General features: G+C 45.7%; 2 protein-coding genes across 2 annotated transcripts in view; one reads left to right on the top strand and one right to left on the bottom strand.

Moving 5' to 3' along the window:
- LOC147967612 (uncharacterized) overlaps nucleotides 1-23,758 on the bottom strand; it is a 55,517-nt gene that overhangs the window by 19,587 nt on the left and 12,172 nt on the right. The window lies entirely within an intron of this gene.
- On the top strand, nucleotides 8,069-9,284 carry LOC147967613 (uncharacterized). The gene is made up of 2 exons (XM_087522396.1): nucleotides 8,069-8,968; nucleotides 9,258-9,284. The coding sequence occupies exons 1-2, from the start codon at nucleotides 8,069-8,071 to the stop codon at nucleotides 9,282-9,284; spliced, it is 927 nt and encodes a 308-aa protein (XP_087378522.1).

A 23,758-nucleotide genomic window follows, 5' to 3' on the forward strand; every position in this document is an offset into this window, starting at 1 on the left:
CCCAGATTGAGAGATATGAAGTCTCCAATAAGTTCTATAGCTGCAAGATGGAGGAGAATAGTTCTGTCAGTGAGCATATACTCAAGATGTTTGGGTATTGTAATCACTTGATTCAACTGGGAGTTAATCTTCCGGATGATTGCGTCATTGACAGAATTCTCCAATCACTTCCACCAAGCTACAAGGGCTTCGTGATGAACTATAATATGCAAGGGATGGATAAGACAATTCCCGAGCTCTTCGCAATGCTAAAGGTTGCGGAGGTAGAAATCAAGAAGGAGCATCAAGTGTTGATGGTCAACAAGACCACTAGTTTCAAGAAAAAGGGCAAAGGGAAAAAGAAGGGGAACATCAAGAAGAACAGCAAGCAAGTTGCTGCTCAGGAGAAGAAACCCAAGTCTGGACCAAAGCCTGAAACTGAGTGCTTCTACTGCAAGCAGACTGGTCACTGGAAGCGGAACTGCCCCAAGTATTTGGCGGATAAGAAGGATGGCAAGGTGAACAAAGGTATATGTGATATACATGTTATTGATGTGTAACTTACTAGAGCTCGCAGTAGCACCTGGGTATTTGACACTGGTTCTGTTGCTAATATTTGCAACTCGAAACAGGGACTACGGATTAAGCGAACACTGGCAAAGGACGAGGTGACGATGCGCGTGGGAAATGGTTCCAAAGTCGATGTGATCGCGGTCGGCACGCTACCTCTACATCTACCTTCGGGATTAATAATAGACCTAAATAATTGTTATTTGGTGCCAGCGTTGAGCATGAACATTATATCTGGATCTTGTTTGATGCGAGACGGTTATTCATTTAAATCAGAGAATGATTGTTGTTCTATTTATATGAGTAATATCTTTTATGGTCATGCACCTTTGAAGAGTGGTCTATTTTTGATGAATCTCGATAGTAGTGATACACATATTCATAATGTTGAAGCCAAAAGATGCAGAGTTGATAATGATAGTGCAACTTATTTGTGGCACTGCCGTTTAGATCATATCGGTGTAAAACGCATGAAGAAACTCCATACTGATGGACTTTTGGAACCACTTGATTGTGAATCACTTGGTACTTGCGAACCATACCTCATGGGCAAGATGACTAAAACGCCGTTCTCCGGTACTATGGAGAGAGCAACAGATTTATTGGAAATCATACATACAGATGTATGTGGTCCGATGAATGTTGAGGCTCGTGGCGGATATCGTTATTTTCTCACCTTCACAGATGATTTAAGCAGATATGGGTATATCTACTTAATGAAACATAAGTCTGAAACATTTGAAAAGTTCAAAGAATTTCAGAGTGAAGTTGAAAATCATCGTAACAAGAAAATAAAGTTTCTACGATCTGATCGTGGAGGAGAATATTTGAGTTACGAGTTTGGTTTACATTTGAAACAATGTGGAATAGTTTCGCAACTCACGTCACCCGGAACACCACAACGTAATGGTGTGTCCGAACGTCGTAATCATACTTTACTTGATATGGTGCGATCTATGATGTGTCTTACAGATTTACCGCTATCGTTTTGGGGTTATGCTTTAGAGACGGCCGCATTCACGTTAAATAGAGCACCATCAAAATCCGTTGAGACGACGCCTTATGAACTATGGTTTGGCAAGAAACCAAAGTTGTCGTTTCTTAAAGTTTGGGGCTGCGATGCTTATGTGAAAAAGCTTCAACCTGATAAGCTTGAACCCAAATCAGAGAAATGTGTCTTCATAGGATATCCAAAGGAAACTGTTGGGTACACCTTCTATCACAGATCCTAAGGCAAGATATTCGTTGCTAAAAATGGATCATTTCTAGAGAAGGAGTTTCTCTCGAAAGAAGTGAGTGGGAGGAAAGTAGAACTTGATGAGGTGACCGTACCTGCTCCCTTATTGGGAAATAGCACATCACAGGAACCAGTTTCTGTGACGTCTAAACCAATTAGTGAGGAAGTTAATGATGATGATCATGGAACTTCAGATCAAGTTACTACAGAACCTCGTAGATCAACCAGAGTAACATCCGCACCAGAGTGGTACGGCAATCCTGTTCTGGAAGTCATGCTACTAGATCATGATGAACCTACGAACTATGAAGAAGCGATGGTGAGCCCAGATTCCGCAAAATGGCTTGAAGCCATGAAATCTGAGATGGGATCCATGTATGAGAACAAAGTGTGGACTTTGGTTGACTTGCCCGATGGTCGGCAAGCAATTGAGAATAAATGGATCTTCAAGAAGAAGACTGACGCTGACGGTAATGTTACTGTCTACAAAGCTCGACTTGTCGCAAAAGGTTTTCGACAAGTTCAAGGGATTGACTACGATGAGACTTTCTCACCCGTAGCGATGCTTAAGTCTGTCCAAATCATGTTAGCAATTGGCGCATTTTATGATTATGAAATTTGGCAAATGGATGTAAAAACTGCATTCCTGAATGGATTTCTGGAAGAAGAGTTGTATATGATGCAACCAGAAGGTTTTATCGATCCAAAGGGAGCTAACAAAGTGTGCAAGCTCCAGCGATCCATTTATGGACTGGTGCAAGCCTCTCGGAGTTGGAATAAACGCTTTGATAGTGTGATCAAAGCATTTGGGTTTGTACAGACTTTTGGAGAAGCCTGTATTTACAAGAAAGTGAGTGGGAGCTCTGTAGCATTTCTGATATTATATGTGGATGACATATTACTAATCGGAAATGATATAGAATTTCTGGATAGCATAAAAGGATACTTGAATAAGAGTTTTTCAATGAAAGACCTCGGTGAAGCTGCTTACATATTGGGCATTAAGATCTATAGAGATAGATCAAGACGCTTAATTGGACTTTCACAAAGCACATACCTTGACAAAGTTTTGAAGAAGTTCAAAATGGATCAAGCAAAGAAAGGATTCTTTCCTGTGTTACAAGGTGTGAAGTTGAGTAAGACTCAATGCCCGACCACTGCAGAAGATAGAGAGAAAATGAAAGATGTTCCCTATGCTTCAGCCATAGGCTCTATCATGTATGCAATGTTGTGTACCAGACCTGATGTGTGCCTTGCTATAAGTTTAGCAGGGAGGTACCAAAGTAATCCAGGAGTGGATCACTTGACAGCGGTCAAGAACATCCTGAAGTACCTGAAGAGGACTAAGGATATGTTTCTCATATATGGAGGTGACAAAGAGCTCATCGTAAACGGTTACGTTGATGCAAGCTTTGACACTGATCCGGACGATTCTAAATCGCAAACCGGATACGTGTTTACATTAAACGGTGGAGCTGTCAGTTGGTGCAGTTCTAAACAAAGTGTCATGGCGGGATCTACATGTGAAGCGGAGTACATAGCTGCTTCGGAAGCAGCAAACAAAGGAGTCTAGATGAAGGAGTTCACATCCGATCTAGGTGTCATACCTAGTGCATCGGGTCCAATGAAAATCTTTTGTGACAATACTAGTGCAATTGCCTTGGCAAAGGAATCCAGATTTCACAAGAGAACCAAGCACATCAAGAGACGCTTCAATTCCATCCGGGATCCAGTCCAGGTGGGAGACATAGAGATTTGCAAGATACATACGGATCTGAATGTAGCAGACCCGTTGACTAAGCCTCTTCCACGAGCAAAACATGATCAGCACCAAAGCTCCATGGGTGTTAGAATCATTACTGTGTAATCTAGATTATTGACTCTAGTGCAAGTGGGAGACTGAAGGAAATATGCCCTAGAGGCAATAATAAAGTTATTATTTATTTCCTCACATATCATGATAAATGTTTATTATTCATGCTAGAATTGTATTAACCGGAAACATAATACATGTGTGAATATATAAACAAACAGAGTGTCACTAGTATGCCTCTACTTGACTAGCTCGTTAATCAAAGATGGTTATGTTTCCTAACCATGAACAAAGAGTTGTTATTTGATTAACGAGGTCACATCATTAGTTGAATGATCTGATTGACATGACCCATTCCATTAGCTTAGCGCCCGATTGTTTAGTATGTTGCTATTGCTTTCTTCATGACTTATACATGTTCCTATGACTATGAGATTATGCAACTCCCATTTACCGGAGGAACACTTTGTGTGCTACCAAACATCACAACGTAACTGGGTGATTATAAAGGTGCTCTACAGGTGTCTCCAAAGGTCACTCCGAATGTCGGAGAGGTATCTCTGGGCCCTCTCAGTAATGCACATCACATAAGCCTTGCAAGCATTACAACTAATATGTTAGTTGTGGAATGATGTATTACGGAACGAGTAAAGAGACTTGCCGGTAACGAGATTGAACTAGGTATTGGATACCGACGATCGAATCTCGGGCAAGTAACATACCGATGACAAAGGGAACAATGTATACTGTTATGCGGTCTGACCGATAAAGATCTTCGTAGAATATGTAGGAGCCAATATGGGCATCCAGGTCCCGCTATTGGTTATTGACCGGAGACGTGTCTCGGTCATGTCTACATTGTTCTCGAACCGTAGGGTCCGCACGCTTAACGTTACGATGACAGTTATTATGAGTTTATGCATTTTGATGTATCAAAGGTTGTTCGGAGTCCCAGATGTGATCACGGACATGACGAGGAGTCTCGAAATGGTCGAGACATAAAGATCGATATATTGGAAGCCTATATTTGGACATCGGAATTGTTCCGGGTGAAATCGGCATTTTACCGGAGTACCGGGAGGTTACCGGAACCCCCCCGGGGGTTAATGGGCCTACATGGGCCATAAGGGAGAAGAGAGGGGCCGGCCAGGGCAGGCCGCACGCCCCCTCCCCCCCTACTCCGAATAGGACAAGGAAGGAGGGGGCGCCCCCCTTTCCTCTTCTCCCTCCACCTTTCCTTCTCCAACAAGGCAAGAGAGGGGGGAGTCCTACTCCCGGTGGGAGTAGGACTCCTCCAGGCGCACCCCTTGGGGCCGGCCGCACCTCCCCCTCCCTCCTTTATATACGGGGGCAGGGGGCACCCTAGAACACACAAGTTGATCTTCGTGATCGTTCCTTAGCCGTGTGCGGTGCCCCCCTCCACCATATTCCACCTCGGTCATATCGTTGCAGTGCTTAGGCGAAGCCCTGTGTCGGTAGAACATCTTCATCGTCACCATGCCGTCGTGCTGACGGAACTCCTCCTCGATGCTTTGCTAGATCGGAGCTCGGGTTGCGTCATCGAGCTGAACGTGTGCCAAGAACTCGGAGGTGCCGGAGTAACGGTGCTTGGATCGGTTGGACCGGGAAGACGTACGACTACTTCCTCTACGTTGCGTCAACGCTTCCGCTTTGGTCTACGAGGGTATGTAGACAACACACTCCCCTCTCGTTGCTATGCACCACATGATCTTGCGTGTGCGTAGGAATTTTTTTGAAATTACTACGTTCCCCAACAACATCATCATAATGAGCTCAATGTGATCAAAGTGTTTGATCACGGGATCATGAATTACGGTACGAGTAAAGTGACTTGCCGGTAACGAGATTGAACGAGGTATGGGGATACCGACGATCGAATCTCGGGCAAGTAAAATACCGATTGACAAAGGGAATTGTATACGGGATTGATTGAATCCTCGACATCGTGGTTCATCCGATGAGATCATCGAGGAGTATGTGGGAGCCAACATGGGTCTCCAGATCCCGCTGTTGGTTATTGGCCGGAGAGGCGTGTCGGTCATGTCTGCATATCTCCCGAACCCGTAGGGTCTACACAATTAAGGTTCGGTGACGCTAGGGTTGTAGAGATATGAGTATGCAGTAATGCGAAAGTTGTTCGGAGTCCCGGATGAGATCCCGGACGTCACGAGGTGTTCCGGAATGGTCCGGAGGTGAAGAATTATATATAGGAAGTGCAGTTTCGGCCATCGGGAAAGATTCGGGGGTCACCGGTATTGTACCGGGACCACCGGATGGGTCCCGGGGGTCCACCGGGTGGGGCCACCCATCCCGGAGGGCCCCATGGGCTGAAGTGGGGAGGGGAACCAGCCCATAGTGGGATGGTGCGCCCCCCCTTGGGCCCCCCGTGCGCCTAGGGTTGGAAACCCTAGGGTGGAGGGGGCCACTTGTCTTGGGGGGCACTCCACCCCCCTGGCCGCCGCCCCCTTGGGACATCACATCTCCAGGGCCGGCGCCCCCCCAGGGGGCCTATATAAAGGGGGGGGGAGGGCAGCCGCAACCAAGCCTTGGCGCCTCCCTCTCCCTTGCTACACCTCTCCCTCTCGCAGAAGCTCGGCGAAGCCCTTCTGCGGTGACTGCTGCATCCACCACCACGCCGTCGTGCTGCTGGATCTTCATCAACCTCTCCTTCCCCCTTGCTGGATCAAGAATGAGGAGATGTCATGCTGACCGTACGTGTGTTGAACGCGGAGGTGTCGTCCGTTCGGCGCTAGGATCTCCGATGATTTGGATCAGGACGAGTACGACTCCTTCATCCCCGTTCTCTTGAACGCTTCCGCTCGCGATCTACAAAGGTATGTAGATGCACCCCGATGACTCGTTGCTAGATGAACTCATAGATGGATCTTGGTGAAACCGTAGGAAAATTTTTATTTTTTGCAACGTTCCCCAACAGTGGCATCATGAGCTAGGTCTATGCGTAGTTCTCTTTGCACGAGTAGAACACAATTTGTTGTGGGCGTAGATGTTGTCAACTTTCTTGCCGCTACTAGTCTTATTTTGCTTCAGCGGTATTGTGGGATGAAGCGGCCCGGACCGACCTTACACGTACGCTTACGTGAGACAGGTTCCACCGACTGACATGCACTAGTTGCATAAGGTGGCTAGCGGGTGTCTGTCTCTCCCACTTTAGTTGGAGCGGATTCGACGAAAAGGGTCCTTATGAAGGGTAAATAGAAGTTGAAAAATCACGTTGTGGCTTTTACGTAGGTAAGAAAACGTTCTTGCTAGAACCCTATTGTAGCCATGTAAAACTTGCAACAACAATTAGAGGACGTCTAACTTGTTTTTGCAGCAAGTGTTTTTGTGATGTGATATGGCCAAAGTTGTGATGAATGATGAATGATATATATGTGATGTATGAGATCATGTTATTGTAATAGGAATCACGACTTGCATGTCGATGAGTATGACAACCGGCAGGAGCAAGAGGAGTTGTCTTTATTTTTTGTATGACCTGCGTGTCATTGAGAAACGCCATGTAAATTACTTTACTTTATTGCTAAACGTGTTAGCCATAGTAGTAGAAGTAATAGTTGGCGAGAAACTTCATGGAGACACGATGATGGAGATCATGATGGTGGAGATCATGGTGTCATGCCGGTGACAACATGATCATGGAGCCCCAAGATGGAGATCAAAGGAGCTATATGATATTGGCCATATCATGTCACTATTATTTGATTGCATGTGATGTTTATCATGTTTTTGCATCTTCTTTACTTAGAACGACGGTAGTAAATAAGATGATCCCTCATAATAATTTCAAGAAAGTGTCCCCCTAACTGTGCGCCGTTGCGACAGTTCGTTGTTTCGAAGCACCACGTGATGATCGGGTGTGATAGATTCCAACGTTCACATACAATGGGTGTAAGACAGATTTACACATGCAAACACTTAGGTTAACTTGACGAGCCTAGCATGTACAGACATGGCCTCGGAACACAAGAGACCGAAAGGTCGAACATGAGTCGTATGAAAGATACGATCAACATGGAGATGTTCACCGATGATGACTAGTCCGTCTCACGTGATGATCGAACACGGCCTAGTCGAGTCGGATCATGTTTCACTTAGATGACTAGAGGGATGTCTAATCTGAGTGGGAGTTCATTATATAATTTGATTAGATGAACTTAATTATCATGAACTTAGTCTAAATAAACTTTGCAATATGTCTTGTAGATCAAATGGCCCACGGTAATGTCAACTTCAACTTCAACGCGTTCCTAGAGAAAACCAAGCTGAAAGATGATGGCAGCAACTATACAGACTGGGTCCGGAACCTGAGGATCATCCTCATAGCTGCCAGGAAACAATATGTCCTAGAAGCACCACTAGGTGAAGCACCCAACTTAATTATCATGAACTTAGTCTAAATAAACTTTGCAATATGTCTTGTAGATCAAATGGCCCACGCTAATGTCAACCTCAACTTCAACGCGTTCCTAGTGAAAACCAAGCTGAAAGATGATGGCAGCAACTATATGGACTGGGTCAGGAACCTGAGGATCATCCTCATAGCTGCTAGGAAACAATATGTCCTAGAAGCACCGCTAGGTGAAGCACCCATCCCAGAGAACCAAGACGTTATGAACGCTTGGCAGCAGCGTGCTGATGATTACTCCCTCGTTCAGTGCGGCATGCTTTACAGCTTAGAACCGAGGCTCCAAAAGTGTTTTGAGCAACACGGAGCATATGAGATGTTCGAAGAGCTGAAAATGGTTTTCCAAGCTCATGCCCGGGTCGAGAGATACGAAGTCTCCGACAAGTTCTACAGTTGTAAGATGGAGGAAAATAGTTCTGCCAGTGAGCACATACTCAAGATGTCTACGCTGCACAACCGCTTGTCCCAGCTGGACATTAACCTCCCAGAGGAGGCGGTCATTGACAGAATCCTTCAGTCACTCCCACCTAGCTACAAGAGCTTCGTGATGAACTACAATATGCAGGGGATGGAAAAGACCATTCCTGAAGTATTTGCAATGCTGAAATCAGCGGAGGTAGAAATCAAAAAGGAACATCAAGTGTTGATGGTCAATAAAACCACCAAGTTCAAGAAAGGCAAGGGTAAGAAGAACTTCAAGAAGGACGGCAAGGATGTTGCCGCGCCCGGTAAGCCAGTTGCTGGGAAGAAGTCAAAGAATGGACCCAAGCCTGAGACTGAGTGCTTTTATTGCAAAGGGAAGGGTCACTGGAAGCGGAACTGCCCCAAATACTTAGCGGACAAGAAGGCCGGCAACACTAAAGGTATATGTGATATACATGTAATTGATGTGTACCTTACTAGTGCTCGTAGTAGCTCCTGGGTATTTGATACCGGTGCCGTTGCTCATATTTGTAACTCAAAGCAGGAGCTGCGGAATAAGCGGAGACTGGCGAAGGACGAGGTGACGATGCGCGTCGGGAATGGTTCCAAGGTCAATGTGATCGCCGTCGGCATGCTACCTGTACATTTACCTACGGGATTAGTTTTAAACCTCAATAATTGTTATTTAGTGCCAAGTTTGAGCATGAACATTGTATCAGGATCTCGTTTAATACGAGATGGCTACTCATTTAAATCTGAGAATAATGGTTGTTCTATTTATATGAGAGATATGTTTTATGCTCATGCCCCGCTGATGAATGGTTTATTCTTAATGAATCTCGAGCGTAATGTTACACATATTCATATTGTAAATACCAAAAGATGTAAGGTTGATAATGATAGTCCCACATACTTGTGGCACTGCCGCCTTGGTCACATAGGTGTCAAACGCATGAAGAAGCTCCATGCTGATGGACTTTTAGAGTCTCTCGATTATGAATCATTTAACACATGCGAACCATGCCTTATGGGAAAAATGACCAAGACTCCGTTCTCCGGAACAATGGTGCGAGCAACCAACTTATTGGAAATCATACATACTGATGTGTGCGGTCCAATGAGCGTTGAGGCTCGCGGAGGATATCGTTATGTTCTCACTCTTACTGATGACTTGAGTAGATATGGGTATGTCTACTTGATGAAACACAAGTCTGAGACCTTTGAAAAGTTCAAGGAATTTCAGAATGAGGTAGAGAATCAACGTGACCGAAAAATAAAGTTCTTATGATCAGATCGTGGAGGAGAATATTTAAGTCACGAATTTGGCACACACTTAAGGAAATGTGGAATCGTTTCACAACTCACGCCGCCTGGAACACCTCAACGCAACGGTGTGTCCGAATGTCGTAATCGCACTCTATTGGATATGGTGCGATCTATGATGTCTCTTACTGATTTACCGCTATCATTTTGGGGATACGCTCTAGAGACAGCTACATTCACTTTAAATAGGGCACCGTCTAAATCCGTTGAGACGACACCGTATGAATTATGGTTTGGGAAGAAACCTAAGCTGTCGTTTCTAAAAGTTTGGGGATGCGATGCTTATGTCAAGAAACTTCAACCTGAAAAGCTCGAACCCAAGTTGGAAAAATGTGTCTTCATAGGATACCCTAAGGAAACCATTGGGTATACCTTCTACCTTAGATCCGAAGGCAAGATCTTTGTTGCCAAGAACGGATCCTTTCTGGAAAAAGAGTTTCTCTCGAAAGAAGTAAGTGGGAGGAAAGTAGAACTCGATGAAGTACTACCTCTTGAACCGGAAAGTAGTGCAGCTCAGGAAAATGTTCCTGTGGTGCCTACATCCACTAGAGAGAAAATTAATGATGATGATCAAGGTACTTCGAATCAAGTTGCTACTGAACTTCGTAGGTCCACAAGGACACGTTCCACACCAGAGTGGTATGGCAACCCTGTCCTGGAAATCATGTTGTTAGACAACGGTGAACCTTCGAACTATGAAGAAGCGATGGCGGGCCTAGATTCCAACAGATGGCTTGAAGCCATGCAATCCGAGATAGGATCCATGTATGAATACAAAGTATGGACTTTGACAGACTTGCCCGATGGTCGGCGAGCGATAGAAAACAAATGGATCTTTAAGAAGAAGATGGACGCGGATGGTAATGTTACCATCTATAAAGCTCGACTTGTCGCTAAGGGTTATCGGCAAGTTCAAGGGGTTGACTACGATGAGACTTTCTCTCCCGTAGCGAAGCTGAACTCCGTCTGAATCGTGTTAGCAATTGCCGCATACTATGATTATGAGATATGGCAAATGGACGTCAAAACGGCATTCCTTAATGGTTATCTTATGGAAGAACTGTATATGATGCAGCCGGAAGGTTTTGTCGACCCTAAAAATGCTAACAAGGTATGCAAGCTCCAGCGATCCATTTATGGGCTGGTGCAAGCATCTCGGAGTTGGAACATTCGCTTTGATGAGATGATCAAAGCGTTTGGGTTTATGCAGACTTATGGAGAAGCCTGCGTTTACAAGAAAGTGAGTGGGAGCTCTGTAGCATTTCTCATATTATATGTGGATGACATACTTTTGATGGGAAATGATATAGAACTTTTGGACAGCATTAAGGCCTACTTGAATAAGAGTTTTTCAATGAAGGACCTTGGAGAAGCTGCTTATATATTAGGCATCAAGATCTATAGAGATAGATCAAGACGCCTCATAGGTCTTTCACAAAGCACATACCTTGATAAGATATTGAAGAAGTTCAATATGGATCAGTCTAAGAAGGGGTTCTTGCCTGTGTTGCAAGGTGTGAAATTGAGCTCAGCTCAATGTCCGACCACGGCAGAAGCTATAGAAGAGATGAGTGTCATCCCCTATGCCTCAGCCATAGGGTCTATTATGTATGCCATGCTGTGTACCAGACCTGATGTAAACCTTGCCGTAAGTCTGGTAGGAAGGTACCAAAGTAATCCCGGCAAGGAACACTGGACAGCGGTCAAGAATATCCTGAAGTACCTGAAAAGGACTAAGGACATGTTTCTCGTTTATGGAGGTGACGAAGAGCTCGTCGTAAAGGGTTACGTCGACGCTAGATTCGACACAGATCTGGATGACTCTAAGTCACAAACCGGATACGTGTATATGTTGAATGGTGGAGCAGTGAGCTGGTGCAGCTGCAAGCAGAGCGTCGTGGCGGGATCTACATGTGAAGCGGAGTACATGGCAGCCTCGGAGGCAGCGCATGAAGCAATTTGGGTGAAGGAGTTCATCACCAACCTAGGAGTCATACCCAATGCGTCGGGGCCGATCAAACTCTTCTGTGACAACACTGGAGCTATTGCACTTGCTAAGGAGCCCAAGTTTCACAAGAAGACCAGGCACATCAACCGTCGCTTCAACTCCATTCATGAAAATGTTCAAGATGGAGACATAGAAATTTGCAAAGTGCATACGGATCTGAATGTTGCAGATCCATTGACTAAACCTCTTCCGCGAGCAAAGCATGATCAACACCAGAACTCTATGGAAGTTCGATTCATCACAATGTAACTAGATTATTGACTCTAGTGCAAGTGGGAGACTGTTGGAAATATGCCCTAGAGGCAATAATAAAAGGATTATTATTATATTTCCTTGTTCATGATAATTGTCTTTTATTCATGCTATAATTGTGTTATCCAGAAATCGTAATACATGTGTGAATACATAGACACCAACATGTCCCTAGCAAGCCTCTAGTTGACTAGCTCGTTGATCAACAGATAGTCATGGTTTCCTGACTATGGACATTGGATGTCATTGATAACGAGATCACATCATTAGGAGAATGATGTGATGGACAAGACCCAATCCTAAGCATAGCACAAGATCGTATAGTTCGTTTGCTAGAGCTATTCCAATGTCAAGTATCTTTTCTTTAGACCATGAGATCATGTAACTCCAGGATACCGTAGGAGTTCTTTGGGTGTACCAAACGTCACAACGTAACTGGGTGACCAAAAAAGGTATACTACGGGTATCTCCGAAAGTGTCTGTTGGGTTGACACGGATCGAGACTGGGATTTGTCACTCCGTATGACGGAGAGGTATCACTAGGCCCACTCGGTAATGCATCATCATAATGAGCTCAATGTGATCAAAGTGTTTGATCACAGGATCATGCATTACTGTACGAGTAAAGTGACTTGCCGGTAACGAGATTGAACGAGGTATGGGGATACCACGATCGAATCTCGGGCAAGTAAAATACCGATTGACAAAGGGAATTGTATATGGGATTGATTGAATCCTCGACATCGTGGTTCATCCGATGAGATCATCGAGGAGTATGTGGGAGCCAACATGGGTATCCAGATCCCGCTGTTGGTTATTGTCCGGAGAGGCGTCTCGGTCATGTCTGCATATCTCCCGAACCCGTAGGGTCTACACACTTAAGGTTCGGTGACGCTAGGGTTGTAGAGATATGAGTATGCAGTAATGCGAAAGTTGTTCGGAGTCCCGGATGAGATCCCGGACGTCACGAGGTGTTCCGGAATGGTCCGGAGGTGAAGAATTATATATGGGAAGTGCAGTTTCGGCCATCGGGAAAGATTCGGGGGTCACCGGTATTGTACCGGGACCACCGGATGGGTCCCGGGGGTCCACCGGGTGGGGCCACCCATCCCGGAGGGCCCCATGGGCTGAAGTGGGGAGGGGAACCAGCCCATAGTGGGCTGGTGCGCCCCCCTTGGGCCCCCCCCCTGCGCCTAGGGTTGGAAACCCTAGGGTGGGGGGCGCCCCACTTGCCTTGGGGGGCACTCCACCCCCCTGGGCGCCGCACCCTTGGGAGATCTCATCTCCAGGGCCGGCACCCCCCCAGGGGGCCTATATCAAGGGGGGAGGGAGGGCAGCCGCACCCAAGCCTTGGCGCCTCCCTCTCCCCTGCTACACCTCTCCCTCTCGAAGAAGCTCGGCGAAGCCCTGCTGCGGTGACTGCTGCATCCACCACCACGCCGTCGTGCTGCTGGATCTTCATCAACCTCTCCTTCCCCCTTGCTGGATCAAGAAGGAGGAGACGTCACGCTGACCATACGTGTGTTGAACGCGGAGGTGCCGTCCGTTCGGCGCTAGGATCTATGGTGATTTGGATCACGACGAGTACGACTCCTTCATCCCCGTTCTCTTGAACGCTTCCGCTCGCGATCTACAAAGGTATGTAGATGCACCCCGATGACTCGTTGCTAGATGAACTCATAGATGGATCTTGGTGAAACCATAGGAAAATTTTTATTTTCTGCAACGTTCCCAACAATTATTACGTTCGTCCTTAAATCTTACCAAGCTTTTGTACACAATCACTAGGATTTTCATGCCAAAACAATCGAGGATTTTATTTGTTAAGAAATTATTTTTATAAGTTAATAAGATGTGGGATATTGTTTTCTTACATATGTAAGTATCTGTTAAATATATGATGACAATAAAAATAATATATAATAACATATGAAATAATTTTTTTAGAAAAACAGGAGCATCTCCCCGGTTCCATTGCTGAGAACGAAACCACAACATATTCTGATACAGCAGCTCAAAGAGCAGTTCAAAAGCAAAGGTAGAAAAGCTACAAACTAGGGGGGTGGATGAACAAGTTCTTTGAATAACACAAATCACCCGAGCGGTGCCAAAGGCAGAGCGGATAGAGCACTCAAATGACACAAGGAGGGTCCAGCGAAGCCTTCATGGTCTTCAGCCGAGGGGCCGTGTCAGCCTGCGGCGACCAGTAAGCAAGCGGAGACACCGGGCTGGAAGGCGTAGCATGGTGGATGTCCCTCTTTTTCGGCGCCAGGTGCCCATCATCTTCATCAGAGATCTTGAGACGAGCCCACGGGTCCAGCCCCAGAGCAGGTCGAGCCTTGTTCAGCCACAAGTGATCGCTAACGGTTTCTAGAGGGATCTTGTTAGGGTTTCCACGAAGCTCATCAACTTGTCCTTGTCCGATCCGGAGGAGAGAATCGCCCAGTTCCTCACCATGTTCCTGATCAACCTCAAGACCTGCGGAATGGAAATCCAGGAGGTGTTACTGAAAATCATAGCATTTCTATATTTCCAGAGGCACCAAAGGACAGCTGAGCTAACAGTGTTTAAAACTGAGCACTTTTTGGTAGCAATCCAGAATCTGGCGACAGATTCGAAGGATGAGCCAATCTGACTAGAGAAATATTCCTCAATGTGGGCCCAGAGATGTTTAGCAACTATACATTCAAAAAATAGGTGAGAACAAGACTCTTGTTCCAAGCAGTAAACACAATCAAGGGGTTTGATGATGTGTCTCTTCCTAAGGTTATCCCTAGTCATCAATTTGTTTTTGGAGAGAAGCCAGAGAAATACATGAATTTTAGGGGGAACTCTCAATTTCCCGACAGCAGGGATAAACACGGGTTGAACCCCTTTAAAGTTGATAACATGACAGAGGGAGCTAGAGGAATACTTCCCCTTATTGTCCAGCTGCCAAATCAGGGCATCCGGCTCGACAGTAAAGGTAATGCTTTTGTTAAAGAGAGTTTTAGGTATTGACCGTCCCAAACTTCATTGACACTTTTGTTAAGCTCATTGCGGAGTAAATAGGCCAAAATTGGACTGCTAGGGGGGATGTGCCAAACCAACTATCTTCCCAGAACCTGGTTCTGCTCCCATCCCCTATGTTCCATCTGTAGCCAAATTTCACAGCATGCATAATAGATTTTAATCCTTTCCAGAATCTAGAGGTCTTAGGGTTGGAGGAAGGGACAAAAATATTAGGTTTATTTCCTAGGTATTTATGGGCAATAAGAAGCTTCCAGGGTTTCAGGTCTTCCTGATAGAATCTTTTAATCCAAGACCCTAGAAGACAAATGTTAATTTCTTGGAGGTTAGGTATGCCTAGGCCTCCAAAATCTTTTTTCATAGAGACTAGGGCCCAATTAGCAAGGTGTAGCTTCCTATTTCCCTCAAAATCATTCCACAAGCAATGAGACATCTGAGAATTGATGAGGTTCACTGCCCATTTAGGGAACTTGAAGAAGGAGAGGAGATACACTGGAATGCTAGCCAAACAAGCTTGTATGAGGATTAATCTACCTCTGTAAGAGAGAAGTTTGCCCCTCCATCCAGCAATCCTTTTAATGATTTTATCCAGAAGGGGTTGGATATCCTCTCTCCTCAGTTTATCATAGTGGAGAGGGATACCTAGGTACTTAATGGGGAAGTTGCCTTTATTACAAACTAGAATAGAGAGGAAGTCAGCTAACTCCTGATCATCCATGTTGATAGGTATGAGTTCACTTTTAGAGTAGTTGATTCTCATGCCCAAGACTTGTTCAAACCAGGTTAGAACAGTTTTCAGATTGCTAGCATATGTGGAGTCATTGTCTAATAAAAGGATGGTATCATCTGCATATTGAAGGTAGATGATGGCACCAGGGCAGACCTCAGGACACAGCCCTGCAATCAGACTATGATCAGCAGCTTTGCTCAGCATTTTAGTAAGAACGTCCACTACTAAATTAAACAAAAGCGGGGAGATGGGGTCACCTTGCCTAAGGCCTTTACCAGCAAGGAAAAAATCACTTTCACAGTTATTTAACTTGACCCCAACAGACCCCCCATGAGTAAGTTGCTGGATCCAACTCTCCTCTATGAAAGGCTTGGAAAAGATCTAAGAGATCATTTTTCACCAAGTCCCAAAAATGCTGGTAAAACAAGAAGGGAATCACATCAGGACCAGGAGCCCCATTAGGATAAGAGCTAAAAATGGCTTCCTTCACCTCTGTCTCTGAAAAAGGGGCTTATAGCAGCTCATTTTCAGCAAGAGAGACTTTTTCAAAAGCAGAGAAAAAATTGTTTTGTAGAGAGAACCCAGAAGGGTTTTCTTTCTTAAACAGGTCTTTGTAGAAGTCACTAGCCACTTTCAGCATCTCATCTGCCTCAGTAACAGGGCCATTAGGGCCATCACGGGAGTGAATGAGAGTTTTCCTCCTCCTCTGGTTAGCTACTGCATGGAAGTAAGTAGTATTTCTATCACCCTCCTTAATGTTCCTATATCTAGACCTTTGTTTGGCTTTGATTTCTTCTTGAAGCCAAATTTTCTTGAGCTCTCCATGGACAAAGTTTAATCTATTAGTCTCAGCCTCAGAGAGGTCAGTGGTTTCTGCCTTAATATCTAGAGAATAAAACTTAAGGAGGAGAAGCCTTTTGTATCTTCTAAGATTAGCTTCCTCATTGGAGTTCCACCCTTTGGTAGTTCTTCTAAATCTCCTGATTTTGATCTGCCCTGGTTCCCCACAGTTGTAGCAGATCACCTCAGAGTATGCCATAAGGCCCGAAGCAGGGGCAGGAGCAGTTTTCTGGATGTCCTATCTCTTATTTTGCTGATTCTTGCCTTGAGATTTCCCACTGATCTGAGAGTCAGAACCACCAGCAGATTGATCTTGGGCAATTACAGGAGCCTGCCTAGATTGTGCCCCCATTTGGGGCGGAGGTGGGCCGTACCACTACCCAACCGGCGCCCCCCCATTGTGATAGGGGAAATTCATCGGAGTTCCTGGTTCCTGCTCATCCTCCAGCCAGATGTTGTCTCTCAGGAAGCAGAAATAACCACCAGACAGCTCAATTGAAGCAGATTGCAAGCCTAATTTCAATCTTCTGCAGGTTTGGGGGAGAGGTAAGGTAGGGGTCCACCTGCTCTGGCTCCGGTGGCGTGCTGGTGGGAAGGAGTCCAGTCAAGCATTCCCATCTCGCAGCACGGCGTGGATCTCCTGAATTCACTTCTCCTTTCGCCCATCGAACGAATGCAATCGGCGGCTCACTGGGGTGGGGCATCCTGTGCTTCTCCGAGAAATCTCCTTGGAAGTAGATCCGCAGGGCTAGATTCAGCAGCTCCCAATCCACATGATCCTTGCACATCCAAGCATACCTGCGCGAGTGAGAGAACGGATTCGGTCCCTGCTCGGCTTCCTCCCTCGCAGCTTCCTCCTCTGCTTCCCTCCATTCGTGCGTGCACTGGGTCTAGGAGAGAGCGTCGTCGCGGATCCGCATCGCCTCCCTCGAGTCTCCCGCAGCACCGCCGGCGCGACGGAGTCGAGCGGCTGGAGCATCCGCGGGAAGGCTTTGTAGACATGTGGGAGATGCATCTTGTACATCTGTCTGTCTTCCAGCCATTCCCCCGTGGATATGGCTGGCGACTCCATGGGGCGCGCGAGCAGACTTGCTGAGGGGGGCAGGCGCGCCCGGAGTCAGGAGGCGGGGGGTGGCGGCGAGATCTATTTGCCAATTACTCCCTTCTTTTTGGTTTATAGGGCTCAATTCAAAAATCTCACCAACCAAGGTAGATGATGAATGGTGGAATACTTTTTGTAGTTTGCAAAAGCACCTAATTAATGCACTTGTTTTCCTTAAAAAATTATGTTTATCAATGCATAAATTGCAATGCATGAATGCATAAAGTACATGCATTGGTCAATTTTCTCTTAATACTTGCATGCAATGATTTAATGCACCTTGGAATCTGAACATGTGATGGAAAACAACCAAATTGAGCCTTATAAAATGGAAAAACTAAAATTTTGAGATAAGCCCTATAAACCAAAAAGGAGGGAGTATGTGAACTAAACAGTCAACATATAAAATAATTTAAATATATATAATATAGTTAGAAGGGAAACATAAGTTGGACCTGGCGTTCCTATTCTTATATAGAAAAATAGAACAGACCTCTGCGTTTTCTTCAAAAAAAATACATAAATTGGGCTACCAAAAATAAAACCTCGGATGGGAGGTCCATAGGCCGGTCGATACATGACGGCCCTAAGAAAATACAAACAGGCCTATGGACCTCCAAAACCACGTCCAACACTTGCCAAAACTTCCTCCCTCGTTTTCTCTGTGTTTCGCACACTCGACATTGTGTGGGCATTTTGACTGTCATCATATGAAGATGTGCTATGCATGAATGTTGATCAGCATGATGTTAACTGGCCGGTAGTTCCATTTTCGACCATGAATAAAACTTCCAACATGATGTTAACCCTGTTTGAAAAGGCCGTGTTAATATAAATGCTCTGCCTCTGAAAGTTGCAGTTTCTTATCTGAAACTGAACTTGCAGTTTCTTATCTGAAATTGAAACTTGCAGTTTCTTCTCTGAGAATCACATTGTCTGCACTTTTATACTCCTATGAAACTACATTTTTTAAGTGCTAAAAATAGATCTCTAGAATTCATAAAATACTTCATACGCTCAATACTGCAAATCTGAAATTCAAAAGACATTCATATCTGAAAGTACTCTCAAAATACACAACACAAAACACAATTCACAACCTGCAAATACTGACAACCCTAAGCTCCTCCTGACAATTCACAACCTGTCCTACTATTGGGCTGGGGGGGCAGCCCCCTCCTATTCCTCGGCGCCAGACAGCCACCCCGTGAGACGATGTGAACGGCGAGGGAGACGATGGCGGGGAAGCATCGTCGGGCCAACTGCTTTTCTCCTCTTACAGTTGGGTTCGGTCGACGAAGACTCCACCGGCTCGCTCTGGCAGGACACCCTCACAAACGGCACCCTGTAGATGCTCAATCCTTCAATCTCTGGTGGATGCTCCATCTGGGATCGATACTCCCACCACCACTCCCTCACTATCGGATTCGGTGAATCTGTTTGCTCCATGGCCCAGAGGAGCAGCTCTATGTACTCCGGCACGACTCCCTCCGGGAGTATCGCCGCCTTTTCGCTCTATTGCCGATATTTGGCCATGGATGTCGCCGTCGCCGCTAGTTGGTCCTTGTTGTCAAACCAAGACTGTATCTCCAACATCCTAGCTAGCTTCACAGGGTCGCCGTCTGCGATCCTCATGTATTGGTTATACTCCTCCATCGGTCTACTTCTCCACAGCACCTTCACTCGCCGGCGGTGGTTTTTGAATGGAAGAGGAGAGGAACAGCGCTAGTTTTGGATTAGAACGGGAGAGGAGCGACGCTGGTTTTGGACTGGAACAGGAGAGGAGGGGCAGTGGTTTTGAAATGGAAGAGGAGAGGAGCGGCGCTGCATTTAGATTGGAACAGGAGAGGAGCGGCGGTGGTTTAAGAGGAGAAGAACGGAAGAGCGGCGCTGGTCTTGGAAGTATTTTTTGTTGTTTCGCGTATTTTGGGTCAAAATTTGACCACGTACTGTATTTGACAAGCAAAATGTGAATGCATGTGACCAAAAATTGTATCGTTTGGTTCGTATCTGAATGTACTTTCAAATTATACTCCCTCCATTTTTGTATACAAGGCCACAAACTCATATTACAGGTACCAAGGTAAAAATCAATGCTATGTTTAAGTCAATGTTGCAAGCTAGCTTGTCACCTTGATTGTCGTGTTAATTAATGTGGTTTTTCTCTCCCAAGCACAACAAGCCAACCCTCTTACTCCTCATTGGTTGATTAATGTTGGGAATGCAAGCTAACCTTCTCACTCCCGCATGCACACAAGGGATATTAATGTCCTCAGGTGCTAGTACGAGGCAAATGCCATCAATTTTGCCTCGATTAATGTTAGTGGCCTTGTATAGTTGCAAATTGTAATTTTGATAGTGGCCTTATATACAAGGTATACCATATATTTTATGTGCGAAAATCGTGGTCAATTATGACCCAGAATAAAAGGGAGACTAGTTAATGTGGGGTCGCTTTCTTAATTGAAGGGTAAATTGATTTGGATTTTGATCCAGTCAGAGCGCGCCGGCCCTCTGGTCCAATCCTAAATCGCTGCCGCACGCTCCTCTCCCTCTTCTCCATTGCAAAACCACCTCCTCTCCTCTCCATCATCTCCATTCCAAAACCACCATCTCGCCTCTCCCTCTTCTCTATTGCAAGACCACCGTCTCTCCTCCGTTTTATAGACGCTTTGCTCCATGGCGAGGGCGCAATCCATGGATACAAAATTAGTATACTGTATACTATTTAAAAGTAGAGGGCAGGGCTTTTCCTGTGCGGTAGGCGGCGGGGCAGTTCTGCCTAGTCGGTTCGACAGAGACGCGAGAAGACGAGGGAGTAGGCTGCTGCAAACGTAGGGCTGTGTGATTTGACAGCGAGTTACTGCTGGACAGGTGGGGCCCCGTGATTTGACTTGCCATTATCATTTTAACTACGGCGCTACGACCGGCGTGAGTCTCCCAGATTCCTGACCACCTCCATACAGGTGCCTCTCCCAATGCTCCACCATGTAGTAGAGGCTGGCTCTTGCATGAGAGCCCACTTCTCCACTTTTTCCTTGCCTCTCTTTCCTCCACATATGCAAAAATGCCATGTAAAGCGCACTATTGTACTTACTTTTACTTGCTCCTATAGGTGCTTAAGCTTGCCACATAGGCATAAAGTCTGATGTGGCAAGTTAATCAAGAAGAGAGAGACTAGTTTGGTGACCCAAGGAAGAAATGGTGCTAAGCGCGTGTACCTAGGTGAAAAGACAATTTTGAGTCTATAGCTAATTAAATGAAGCAAACTTAGCAACACCATTTCATTGGAAGAGGTCATTCCTTGGCAAATGCAATAAATACACGCGCTTACTAGCACAGTTTTTTCCTTGAGTACGAAGAAAGAGATAGAGAGGAGTAACAAAAAATATACTTATAGCCAACCTTGTTGTAGTATGAGTGACTAAGTGATGACTATGTATGACATGCCAACATCAGATAGCCTAACGCACCGTGTTAAATCTACAAGGGCGCGACCGCGCGAGGGACGCGACGGTCATGGTAGGCGCGACCATGATATGGGCTGCTGGCAGCCCTTGGATCTGAGATCAAACGGTCGCATGCTAAGTTGCTGAAACTTTGCAGAATAACCCTCCAGGATAGCATATTCACCCATAGGTCTAGAATCACGCCATGCAACCGTTCGATCACAGATCCAAGGGCTCTCGGAAGCCCGTATCATGGGATAATGGAAAGCCACTACCCTGCCGTTCGCACGCTGGCAGTTCGCTCCTACTCGTCCCCACACGTCCTTCAATACTACGGCGGTTCGCTCCTAGTCGTCCCATCCATTCACATTAAGGCAGTTCCACTAATTCTAACCCTCCTCCCAAATCCATGGCGTCCCAAATCTCCAGGATCGGCGGTGAGTACAAGGTTAGAACCATCACCGGCGATGAGTTCGACGTCATCTACACCCGTTCTTCCGCGACGGTGAAAGGATGCCTTTCTCGCTTCAGACGCATGTTCGAAAACTCAGATGATGAGTGGGTCGCTGGGCTAGATGTTGAGTACACCACAGTCCTGGGACGAGAGAAGGATCTAAAGGACGAAGAGAGGAAGAAGCCCGCCGTGATCCAGGTTTGCGTGCATGACTTATGCTTGGTCTACCACATATGCCATGCCGACGTTGAGTGCCAGTATTTTAAGGACTTCCTTGGGAGCAACCTAGTCAAATTCGTTACTGTAGACTTTGGTAACGACAAAGAAATCCTTGGTCGGATAGGCCTCGTTGTAGGCAACCCCTTCGACCTCCAAAAGAATCGGCTGGTGCCCTCTCGTCAGCCTTCAATGTTGACCCTGGCAGGAGCCATGGTTCATCCTTCGTACGGTAAACTGGTGAAACCTCCATACATGTTTCATCGTCATGCATGGCAGCGGAATGTACTAGATATAGACCACATCCAGTACACTACAATGGATGGCTACCTTTGCTTCAATATCTACAAGGGTTGGATGAAGAGCAACAGCCAAGTGTGCGGTTCAAGCAAAGAAGTATCGGCCAAGAGGACGTGGACGAGGACTCCGAGTAAGCTGGTAGTGTCGTTACTCATGGTGGTTCTAATGCAGTGTCTACCGGAATAGTTGCAAAGTTTAATATCAGGTGTGCTTAATTTAATTTGAGGGGTGTGTTGTGTTGAGCCCCCAGCAGAACTATGTTATGTTTCTTCTCGTCACTTTAACTCTTCAGTACGTACATACTAGTATTTCTTACTTTTCATCTTTTAGTTGGTATAGTACTACCACTCGTTTCTTCACATCATATACGTACAATATATATGGCCAACATCATATAGCCAGCAGTTTATTTGTCAAAGAATTTCAGGGTGCTTAGTTTTGTCAAAGAATTCCAGGATGCTTAGAGGGTGCTTGGATCCAAGGGACTTATTTTAGTCTGACTAAAAATAGTCTCTTTAAGAGGCTAAAGTTCCAAGCACCCCTGACTAAAGAGGGGCTAAAACTAGTCTTGAGACTAATTTTTTTAGTTAGGGGTACCCCTACTAAAATGTGGATTAGTCCTCTCTCTACTCATTTAACTCCTCTCCTTTAACACAGGCGAGTTCTGGATTGGAGGGTTTGGAGGATAATAAATGCTCATTAACTTGATTTTAGCCTTTTTAGTATTTGGATCCAAGCATGGGTGAGGCTAGCATGTTTTAGTCCCACTACTTTTAGTCATGGGACTAAAACATATCCAAGCACCCTCTTAGTTTTATTTGAGGAGTGGGTTGTGCTGGACACCATTATTGTGACAAGCCTTTTTAATAGTACTATATGCATAATTTGGCGACGAGCGCTCTCTATATGTACCACCTTTTTTTTAATTTCAAGTTTTGCTCCATGGGGCAATCCATCGACACTACTGCTGTACAAAAGTATACATTTTTTAAAAGGCTAGAGGGCGAGGCAGTCTAGCTTGGTCGGTTTCACGAGAGGCGAGGGCCTTTGTGATTTGACGGCTCATTACTGCTGGAAGGCGGGGCCTTGTGATTTGACTGCTCGTATAAATGCGCCGACGACCTGATCGAGGAGGAGCAAAGAACCGTGCGGTATACTCAAGTTTTCCACCGGAGTAGTACTGCGACGGAGGAGCACGAAACACGGCAGCCCAGTGCCATATGGCGATAAAAATGATCTAATTTGCTAGTCATCTCATTTTTAGCATTGTTCTATTCATTCCCTAAAAAAACATTGTTCTATTCATGCCTCGCAGAGAACGTGACACATGCGGCGAAACACCCGAAACAAAAGATGAAACACAGGAGCAAAAGAAGAAGGAAGATTATCACCCCAAATGATCTAATTCACCGCGGAGTTGTAACTGCTTCTTCATCGCCTCCACGACCTCCATCTCCTTGCGCGTCTCCTCCGCCATCTTCATCATTGTGTCCATGATGCAACATTTCTCGATGCGAGCCTTCATCATCTGTTCCACGGCCATATTACGTACCTTGACAGCAGCCGGGTGCTCGATGCGGAGCTTCGCCAACTCTTCCTTCTGTTC

Source organism: Triticum urartu, chromosome 5A (assembly GCF_056163025.1).
Source record: "Triticum urartu cultivar PI428250 chromosome 5A, HENAU_Tu73, whole genome shotgun sequence".
In the NCBI taxonomy this organism is placed as follows: domain Eukaryota; kingdom Viridiplantae; phylum Streptophyta; class Magnoliopsida; order Poales; family Poaceae; genus Triticum; species Triticum urartu.